General features: G+C 39.5%; 1 protein-coding gene across 6 annotated transcripts in view; it reads right to left on the bottom strand.

Moving 5' to 3' along the window:
* LOC123982729 (disintegrin and metalloproteinase domain-containing protein 12-like) overlaps positions 1-11,481 on the bottom strand; it is a 78,866-nt gene that overhangs the window by 28,343 nt on the left and 39,042 nt on the right. For all 6 annotated transcript variants that reach the window (XR_006828048.1, XR_006828047.1, XR_006828049.1 and 3 more), the window contains exons 5-6: positions 6,039-6,115; positions 2,272-2,458 (exon numbers count right to left, since the gene is read on the bottom strand). Coding sequence is in view for 3 of the 6 variants with exons in the window: in XM_046068511.1 (XP_045924467.1) it covers positions 2,272-2,458; positions 6,039-6,115 (264 nt within the window). In the remaining 3 variants the exon portion in view is untranslated. The remainder of the gene's footprint in view (positions 1-2,271; positions 2,459-6,038; positions 6,116-11,481) is intronic.

Below are 11,481 nucleotides of genomic sequence, written 5' to 3' on the forward strand. Positions count from 1 at the left end.
TATATATATATATACACACACATATACACACACACACATACATACACACATACATACATATACACATATATATACACACACACACACACACATATATATAGTCCATCTTGTGACAACAGAGATTTGCAGGTACTCATGCAGTTCCTGTCAGCTAGCCCTCTACTCTCTATCTCTCTCAGACCTTATATTCTCTTTTTACCAGTGTACCTCTTTCTCCTCTGGTTGTAAGGGACAATTTTTGAAAACAACCATCACCATTTTATCTGTTTTCACAATTTTAATCACCTGTGGGATTACCATGTTTGACCACCTCCCTTAGAAACCTCATCTGTCTTCACTTAGTAGAGATGTTTTCCCTTCTACCCCTGATATCTCTTGTTGTTTTAGAAGGGATAGGGACATTTTATTTTAAACAAATGAAAGCGGATATTGTGATCAGATAAAAAATATTACATAAAGTACATGGAGAAAATAACACTTATGCAGGAGAATTAAACCATAATTTCCACACTGGTATAAATCAATATGAGGTTTTCTCTCCTTATTTTATCTCTTTCTTCCTCTGTTTCTGTCAGTCAGGAACTTCTGCATTGTGCTGTTGTCAGGATTTCTTCACTTGTGGAGAATCTTTGCAGCCCTCATAACACAAGACAATGCTTACCACTGAAACCAGCACTATAATTGTCAACAGGAATCAAACAGTACAGTAAAACATCAGAAAAACACTAATACTGCATGAATAAATAAAAACTAACAATGTGAAAGTACTGGACGTTTTAGCCAGCGCAGCCACATGTTTGGCCTGCTCCCCGAAAATACACTCAATCTCAATGTACCCTTAATGAAATGATTAAACAATTAAAAACAGTTTTAAGAAAATGGAAAGTCCCTCACATTTATGCAGCATCACACCAACGATATGTGTGCATACCCTCCCTTTGCGTCCTTGAACATCTGTTTCATCTTTTACACCACCCATCTCTGTGTCTCTTTGTATTGACCTGTTATATCAGCCATGTTCGTCCACTCTTGCCATCCCTTACAAGTCAGATAGAGATCACTGGAATCTATGTTTTCCACTTACCAGCACTCATCATCTTTAAAGCTCAATCTTCTTTGAGGATAGAGACTCCCTGGGACCATGGCCCTTATAATTTATCCCTCTGCTCAGTGGGGTAGTAAGAAGTTGTGTACGGTTAGGGTTAGGGTGTGGTTTCTAAAAAGCAATCTGTTTAATTCTGGATGGATGGGTCCTGATGAAGGGATGGTGTACAAGCTAGCAGCTGATCTCGCTTTCAGAGCAAATGTTGTCACTTAACAGCCAATGTACTTTCCACAGGCATTTATCAACCCCCGCTCTACACACACCCCAGAGAACTAATGGACACTGTTAGATCAGATGGAAGGAATGACTGAATAATTCAACAAGTAGTAGCTTCTCAAATACATAACAGGGCACTTACAATACCATACCTGTCTCAGGCAGAAATTAATCAACCGCCCACAATAAGTTCAAAATGCTGCACTATCACTCCAGTTTTAGCATCCTTGCACTGGCTGCCTGTTTCTTTTAGGGACTAAAATAATTTTAATTACTTTTAAGGCCAGGCATGGGCTGGTCGCATTCCTATGTCTCTCTTTTCACCCCTATGAGCCAGGATGCAGACTGGGATCCTCTGGTAGGGTGTTGCTAACCACTCCAAGGTCTAGGCTGAAAACCAAAGGAGACAGGGCCTTTATGGCAAGCAAGGCTTTTAGTGTGTGATGCCTATTTTTGTTATTTATTTATTTATTGACTTGGTGATGTTTTATATTGATTTTTATCTCTTATTTGATTTCAACTTGAATGTCAACGTCAGACCCATAAATAAATATATAGCTATGAATAATGTTCATAAAATGCTTTATTGATTATACTCACTAAAGGGTTTAAAGTGGTTCATCGATTTCCAGTGTCTATAGTGAAACAGGTTTGATCAGTTTAACCTATTGAATACCTAGTGAGGCGGCTGAACTAAATACAGTGAAGGCCTTTAAAATAAAATTTTCACTAACACAGATTTTGACAGATGTGTGAACAATATTTGAGAGAAATAGGCCTTTTGTGTACATACAGAAAGTCTTAGATCTTTGAGTTCAGCTCATGGTGAATGGGGGCAAAAACAGAAGTGTTTTCTCTCTACTCTCAACAAAGACTAATATACTTACAAAGACAGAAAAAATGTTTACTTGTTGCTGAAGATAAAATGCAGACAGTTTAATAATCTTTACCCTTGTGCTGAAAGTCTGGAACGGGCCGCTGTCTGCATGTTCGGTGGGATAGGATATGTTGAAATCATGGCCACAGGTGCCAGGAGCAAAATTGAGGTGTTCGGCTCTGTAGATCCAGTGAGTCCCATCAGAGTGATCAGAAGATGGTTCCAGTACATAGGATTTGCCTTCAAAAGATATAAAACCCCTGCAGAGAGAGGAAGAAGTGCACGGAAAGATCTCTCAGAGGTTAGACAAGGTGCCACGTCATATTCTGTTTATTATTCAAATACTGCATTGCACTGAAACATATCAGATATGCAGCAAAGAAACTAGAATGTTAATCTTGATTTGGCTGACATCCTAACATAACCTGAAAAGATGATCAGTCAATATGATGCTGTGTAATAATAGTCCCTACCACTTGAATTAGCACTTCATGATCAAGTGGAAGACATTCTGCTTAAAGAATCGCATTTGTTTTTGCATAGATGTGGGCTTTGTTTCCTCTTTCTTAACTTTTCTCATGTTTTAACAGGGACCTCTGTGATTTAAAGTGACATCCTCATCCAGTGAGTCTGGACAAACTGTGAGATTCTCACAGTCCTTGCACAATATTCTCAAGAACTCATACTAACCCCCCCAGAAAGCATGAACACTGCCAACCCAAACCAAGATCAATTTATCTCGGTGAGCAAAGCAATGTGTAGCTCTCTGTCAAAAAAGTTCAGTACATCTGTCGTTGTGCAGACCAGTTGCAGAAAAACTGAAATGAATAACTACATATATATTAAGACCCAGGTCAACAGCAAGGGCTTCTCAATCAGGAGAATCACTTGGCGGAGGGTGTAGACTTTTGGCTGGTTTGTAAAAACATTCCTGATGGTTTCCAATGATATTACTGCAATCATTACTCCTGTTTGACATCTGCAAACAGAGTGTTTCCAACACTGGAACTCCTCATTTGTATAAAGCCTTACAAAATGTAAGTTTACTGCTTTTCAACAGTATATACAGGGTGCCATATCAGCTTAATAATGCAGTAAAGTTCTGTTGTAATTCCTCAGAGTCGTAGACTGTAGATTTAAGAGAAGAATCCCTATTTATTACAACATGTGTCTGAATTGTCGTAGTTTTGGTGACAATAGTAATGGTTTTGATAACATTGTGCTCACCAAAATAATTGTTCAGTGAGGTTGTAAAAAAGCCAGCAGTTTAACCACATTATCTAAACCACTTTATTTGGAGATAAAGCGAAAATTGTGCACCAGACATGTTGGTAATAATCACTCCTTTTACAGGAAAAACTCTGTCCAAACTAAGTATGATGGCAAGTCCAAATAAATGTGGCTATGCTGGGACTGTTTAAAACCTTGTGATTTTCTGAATGCTAGTGTTTCTTGCCCTATGAGACTTCTTTTCAGCTATGTGAACAGTGAGACAATGGCAATTGTCTGAACCTTTCTACAGTGAAACCTCATTTGAAACTTAAAGGGGTCATATTATGCTCATTTTCAGGTTCAAAATCATATTTAGGGGTTGTATCAGAACAGGTTTACATGGTTTCATTTTCAAAAAACACCATATTTTTTGTCTCACTGCACATTGTTGCAGCTCCTCTTTTCATCCTGTGTGTTGAACGCTTTATTTTAGCTATGGAGTGATGCATCTTTCTTCTACAAGATCTTTGTTGGGAGCTGCACATGCATAGTACCTAGTTAAGGACTACTAGCCAATCAGAAGCAGAGAAGGGCAGGTGTGAGAAACAGGTAAACACAGCTGTGCTACCCCCTTACCAGCTTAGCAACATAGACTGAAGCAAGAGTTTCAGAGTGGTGAGTTATTAATTTGTACCAAATGTATCTTTCATCCATAAAGTTGTAACTGAGCACTGTCTCTACATCACAACAATTCATGTCCGTTGACTGCCTGGAGGGTAGCTAGTGTTTGGAATATAGACTGTATATAAGAAGTGGACGTAGTCATCGTGACGTCACCCGTTGGTTTGTGGACTGCCATTTTGAAGCCTCAAGTTTGGCTGATAGGGCTCCGCAATTTAGATTTTTTGCAACCAGCGGCAAAAAACGGGGCCATATTTGGACGAGGTGGTGGAGCTAACGGCCGCGTGTGGAGCTAGCAAGCTTGCTTAGCTAGGTGCATCAGTAATTAACGTTAACTGTCAGTTATGTGCTGACAAAGATCTAAGACTTTCTCTATGTACACAAAAGGCCTATTCCTCTCAAATATTGTTCATACATCTGTCAAAATCTGTGTTAGTGAGCACTTCTCCTTTGCCGAGATAATCCATCCCCCTCACAGGTGTGGCATATCAAGATGCTGATCAGACAGCATGGGTATTGCACAGGTGTGCCTTAGGCTGGCCACAATAAAAGGCCATTTGAAAATGTGCAGTTCCATCACACAGCACAATGCCACAGATGTCGCAAGTTTTGAGGGAGCGTGAAATTGGCATGCTGACTGCAGGAATGTCCACCAGAGCTGTTGCCCTTGAATTGAAGGTTAATTTCTCTACCATAAGTCTCCAAAGGTATTTCAAAGAATTTGGCAGTACATAAAACCGGCCTCACAACGGCAGACCTTGCATAACCACACCAGCCCAGGACCTCCACATCCAGCATCTTCACTTCCAAGATCGTCTGAGACCAGCCACGCGGACAGCTGCTGCAACAATCGATTTTCATAACCAAAGAACTTCTGCACAAATTGTCAGGAACCCTCTCAAGGAAGCTCATCTGCATGCTCTTCGTCCTCATCGGGGTCTCGACCTAACCGCAACTACGCACAGCCACTGAAGAGGAGTGGACCAGCGTTCCACAGGCCACAATCAACAACCTGATCAACTCTATGCGAAGGAGATGTGTTGCACTGTGTGAAGCAAATGGTGGTCACACCAGATAGTGACTGGTTTCCGGACCCCCCAGACCACCCCAATACAGTGAAATTGCACATTTTCGAGTGGCCAGCCTAAGGCACATCTGTGCAATACCCATGCTGTCAGATCAGCATCTTGATATGCCACACCTGTGAGGGGGATGGATTTTCTTGGCAAAGGAGAAGTGCTCACTAACACAGATTTTGACAGATTTGTGAACAATATTTGAGAGAAATAGGCCTTTTGTGTACATAGAGAAAGTCTTAGATCTTTGAGTTCAGCTCATGATGAATGGGGAAAAAAACAAAAGTGTTGCATTTATAATTTTGTTCAGCGTATTTAGCTTGTTCATAACATTTGGCTAATGCCAAGCGAACGTTAGCTGTGCTTGTATAAAACATACAGGATAAGAGACTGAGGACAAAGCAGTTTAAATTAACCCTTTCTACAGGTTGAACCTACACACAGGTGTATTGATAAATTAACAATTTAATATTAATAAACTGTCCCGGTGTTCTGTCGATTTATGCTACCTATCGAGATGTGCTATTTAGCGGTTCTGCGCATGCGCACGACCCGCAAGCCTGTTTAATACCACATTTCGGTGCCATCAATAAATAAACATTAGTTTTTTTATTCATCGTGTTTCAAGTTAAACCAGATTTAATGCTCGAGACATGACATTACATTGCAAGGACCCGAGAGTCTCAATAGCAATATCACCCTTATTGATTTTCGGGTTTTGAGAAAGTTTGGAACCGGGTCCTTTTAGAACCGGGTATCGATCCCCATCCCTTCTCCCTGCAGTAGTTAATTTCCGGCTACTTCGGATGTTTATCACAGAGACCTGTGGTAATGTCATGACAAAAATGAAAGAATATTTTGATACACTTACTTAACACCAGCACAGGTACTGAGGCTGACGTCCGAGTTGACATGACCCTCCACCTCACCGTGGTAGTAGCAGTTTGCCTGAGGGAGCACAAACAAAAAGGCTTAAGTATTTAATATTCAAGACAGGAAGAATGGGACCAGCGTGAAACAAAACAAGTCTTTAGGTTTAAGCACAATTCAACAACACCAGTCCCAGCTGATAACTGTGAAATATGAGCAAATTAACTCTGGGAGAATAGTCTTTTGCAGGGTTTGCAAGAGCCATTCCCACTCATCAACACAGGCTGATGATGGCTGAAACCTGTGCAGAGTTTCACATTTACCAGCACAAGTTTTGCTTGCTGCTGCGTTCCCAGGTACCCACTTTCATGGACAACCTGTCAAGCTGCAGCAGGGAGTAAATAAAGCGCATGTTTATTGAATCAGGCCTGGCAGCAAGAAGGTGGGGAGGAAGTGTCTGGTTTAGATTGAAAACAGCCCTTCTGCTACAGTTAAACAGCCTTGCTCAGGTGAGGTCTGACCAACAGCCCTTCTTGCCACCCTGTTCTGGAAAACAAGGAAATGGGAGTTTTCCACCCCTCTTTGACTAACTCTAAATATAGAGTACAGGCAGTAAATTTCAATGTCCGGCCTTCTTCAAGGTGGCTAACCTAAAGCCTGCTGATTTTGCATGTTCAGCTTCTGAATGAGTTTCTGGTGTTAAAGGAGACCCTTGCTTAGCCCTGCATCACAGCACTTCTTCTCAGTTATTCTGCAATAATACAGATAATCCAATTAATGATATTCGCACTTCTGACATGAGCTAGATAAACAGAATTGAAAAATATTGTCTCTTAGTCTTACCTCACAAACAAGGTTGGGGGGCAATAGCATTTTCTTAAACCTGGATCTAGTATTGAATCTGAAACCTTAGGAAATCCCTCATTAAATGAATTTAGGTTTAGTCTTCAGTAATTTAGAGTAATATTTAATAAATAATTTAATATTTAAAGCTGCACCAATTTTTATTTTACGTTAACAATGGACCAAATGACTATTTAATGTGAAAGCGTATAGCTTATAGTGATAAACCCCGAAGGAATTATGCCCAAACTCTGTGTGTTAACTTTCTGGTTTTATGTCCCACAACTCTGCCGTTTTTCTGTTCATCGTTGCCCCTCTCACCAGTGTGGTTTCCAGCCGAAGAAGCAGCAAAACAGCAGCTGTTTTCAGCAAAAAGGCAATTGATTAGCTGGTGAACATAGAAGCGCCATGGGGTCAAATTTACCCATGGCTGTTTTTTGATTGTATGTATTTTTGTTTCAATGTAATAGCCTATTCAAGTCCCCCAGTTTTAGACTTTTCCTAAAAGTGTGTATGTAGCACTCCCTATTGTTAAGAAATGTCAAGATAAAGCCAGGTTTAAAAAATGGGCATTTATACCTATAAGCGCCAGTGGGTAAAATTTACCCCTATAGAGAATACAGTCATTTTAGCGCTGTTCATGTTGCGGGTTTAGATAAACATTCTGTTGCCATTGGCAATGCCTTTTCCACTAGCTACAGGCATTGTGTCCTAGGTTGATTCTGCATCTGACGGGTCATTATCTGACAGCGATCCACTTGTATGAAGTAAACATGCATAAAAGCTGCTGCTTATACCGTTTGTGTAGGCTACATGATCATCAAAACTAATGCTGCAGTAGCCTAGTTTTTCGGTATGTTCTGCGGTCCCTTCAAGTGCGGCTCCCTCATGTGCTTTTTGATTGGCTATAACTTTTCCAATGCGATGTAGGCTATTCTTTAGTAATCATTATACATTTTTCCGTTGGGTAAAAATCTACTATAAACTTTGGAATCGATAATAATCGTTTTTTTCAAATAAATAGCCTACTTTTATTTGGACTTTCAAACCTTTGTAGCTATGTGTTAGCCTACTCTCTGGATGCCCGATGGAGTCCGAAAAAACAAGCAGAACAGTAAGAACTAGCCGACATTATGAGGCTATTATTATTACCGCCTATAAAACAATACAACAGTCAGTCGTTTTTGTAAATTGTATGCTACATTTAAATTCAAGCTGTGTTTAGAATATAACTAGGTTATAACATCTAAAACAGCGGTGAGTGGATGACATCAAAAGAGCCACCGCGTGTGAACTTGCCCTTCACAGATGCGCAGCGCAAGTGATCGACCTGCACGGTGAAGACAATGAATAAAATAGAATAAACATTCTGTAAATGCCTAAAATATGAGGATAGTGTTTATAGGAAAAGCACAGCCAAGGTGCTGAATGTTTCCCAAAGTGTGTTGGAGCAACGTGTAGCAGAAACAATCACAAAATCACTGCATTTTTATACTGGGTAAATTTTACCCACTAAGGCGGTTATATGTATACAACGAACCCTGGCGGTTCTAGTGTTAAGCAGCATACCAAACAGTCCAAAACAGAGCTAGAAGAAGGGTGATTACATGACTTACATTCATTGGATTGCTAGAAACATAACTCCAAAGGAATGCCAATATGCCATGTCTGCTGGATGTGTAATTGGGCATTTGTTTGCAAATACCTTTGCCGCAATGACTTTATACAGTGATACTATGTTAGTGTTTTGAAAGGTTGTTCTGATGTTAGACTTTTCTTACATACAGTTTTGTTAGACATATTACATCCTTATTTAGTTAAATAAATACCTGGACGCTTTATTCTTTGCTGTTGAGAGAGTAGATAAAAGATTTGATAAGACATTTGTTTATAGTATACAAAATAACTTTGAACCTGGTTCGAAATGGAAACCCTGTCTCCAAGTAAATTATGTTTAAATACTAGTAATTGCAATTAGTTAATTTTGCAAGCAAATTGGTGTGGAAAAAAATGGTACCAGTAAACATAATCCGTGCTGCTCTTGTTTCTTCCAAAATGTATTTTAGCATATGGATGTAATATTGTGGAGACAGGGATAAAAAATGTATTTAGCCATCAGAACCCAACCCTACTGCAGAACAACAATATCTTATTAGGAGGACATTCAAGAAGTGGACCCAAAGCCTGGAAAGCCTTCGCCTGTTTGGCCACTTTCCATATCTCTACCTAGAGCTATACCGAAAGAGAACTATCCATTATAGCGGGGTAAAAAGGTGCAAAGAAAGGACAGCCCATTATATGAAATATGAAATTTTACTGTTATTGGGAGGAGCAGGGTAGGATTTAGTGCTCTGAGTTAATTCTACCACCTCATGTTTCTTTGATGAGATCATGACGGTGATACATCGATATAAGGGATATGAATAGACTTTGTTTCTAAGGTTTCTGCAGAAAGAAATTGAAAGGAAAGTGCTTACACCTTCATATCTGGAATAAGGAAGATTAATAACTAATACCCAGATTATTGTAGGAGGCAAACCTGGGTGTGAACATTACATTGTTTATCAGAACTATGCATTTATTATTCCAAGTTAACGCTTTAATATCCATGCTAGTGATTCATACTCCCAGTCGATGGCTTTTGTTACAGCACATGGCGCGGATTTATTGTATTGTATGTGGACTTAAGATTTAGTGAGAAAGGGAGAGGATGTAAAACAGACAGGAGGGAACCAAAGGAGGGCTGACTCACGCTGAAGTCACTCCCAGCAGTACCTTGCCTTTGACATACAACTGAACCTGCTAGATCCCTTGCCCAGATCACTATATCAGTCTCCTCCCTGCCGGCAGGACAAATAAATTAACTACGGATCAGTCTCACTAGATTTGGCGGTATCCAGTAAAAAGACCCTCCCATGAAGAGCTGTGGTCATGAGAGAGGATGAGAGAAGGGTTGGCAGTTGAAAAATCTCTGTTAGCTTTCCCAAGCTGGTAAGACAGAGAGCAAACATTTGCTGGTTCAAGCCTCTCAAATGTAAGGATTTGCTGCTTTCTTTCGTTTCACACAATCTGAATATGTTGGGCTGTTGATCGAACAAAACACGCAATCTGAAGGCCTCATCTAGGGCATTTCATAATTCTCAAACATTTTGTAGACTTGATGATTGATCAATACATCTCGATAATAGAAACAATTGTTAGTTGCAGTCCTACACCCAATTATTACCAATTATCCATCCATCTAACCATCTATTCATGCCCTGTGCTAGCTATCTAACTTGTGGACTCTCAGAGTCCACCCAGAGCCGACCCTCTGCAACGCCTTCATTGTCTTTATGCTTTGGAATCGCAGAGATTCTGTTGAGCTGGCCGAGCCTAGCCAGTGATGGTCCAGCTCTGGTCTCACAGCAGTCTCATGTGGAAAATACTGTTCATTTTAATGTGTGGGTTGGACAGCATTGAATTACATTAATCTCCTTTGTGGATTTCAGCATATGTAGGCCAGGCATTGTGTACACAGACCTCACAGGCTGTCTATTATAATGCAATGCAAAAATTTAACATGTAATTGCTTTCCACACAGCAGATCATCGAATTACTAAAATCAGGCAAGCAGGTGGAAGTTTTGAGGCATAGAAATTGTTCCAGATGCTCCTGCAACATATTCATATTAATTCATTACAGTATACCGTACATGTAGTTTCCTAATTGTCTTGCCGTTTCTGAAACTGAAAATAAATATCCTTCAATAAAGGGATATTTATAAGATAGATCTTTTAAAGGACTCACTGTATTTGACAGAAAAACACATTTTCCTGAGAAAAATCCAACTGAGCTTAATGAAATGAGAAATATTTATCACAAAACTGAAGCAAATCGCAGTAAATTGGAAGAAACTTGAATGGTTGGAAAAAATACAATTCATTAAGTATAATTTATGACTATAAATCACTGGAAAACCAGAGGATACATTTGTAAATAATTATTATTATTATAAATTCTATTTAGTAAAAAAGCTGACATCGTACCCTGTTGGAGCTGTGGTCAAAAACTATAAACTACTCTATGCAAAACTTTGATTTGGAGTAAAGTTAGCGACAATCTGTTTTAGAAAGACATTAAATAAAATCTCAATTTAAGGCTCATAAATGCAATGATAGGTGCTAAAGATTTCACAGTGTTACTTTTTAAGTGCACTTAGATGTTCACTAATTCAATATTTTCTTGAAGACCTGCATAACAAACAATTTTTTGGGATGGTCTGAAGTTTATCCATTATGAAAGACTTGAGCTGTTTCCTAAAACTGAGTCTGGTCTCTGACCTCTGTCTGCCTTTTATTTCATCAAATATGAATCTGCTGGCAGAGTACGAAAATGTGCCCACTCACCTACACAGGCTTCTTTATGCGCAAGACTACCCAATTTCAGGTGGTTTAAAATTGCATCTAAATGCAACATCAACTTTTCTTTACTTCCTCACTGACCCTAAAATGAGCCCAATGAAGCAGAACTTGACAAGAAGAAGCATTCCATAAAATGCCAACACTCAGTATAGCTGTTGGGTGGGTAGAAGAAATTTACAATTGTTTATTGTGTTAGCC

The sequence above is a fragment of the Micropterus dolomieu genome, linkage group LG14, assembly GCF_021292245.1.
Source record: "Micropterus dolomieu isolate WLL.071019.BEF.003 ecotype Adirondacks linkage group LG14, ASM2129224v1, whole genome shotgun sequence".
Taxonomy (NCBI): domain Eukaryota; kingdom Metazoa; phylum Chordata; class Actinopteri; order Centrarchiformes; family Centrarchidae; genus Micropterus; species Micropterus dolomieu.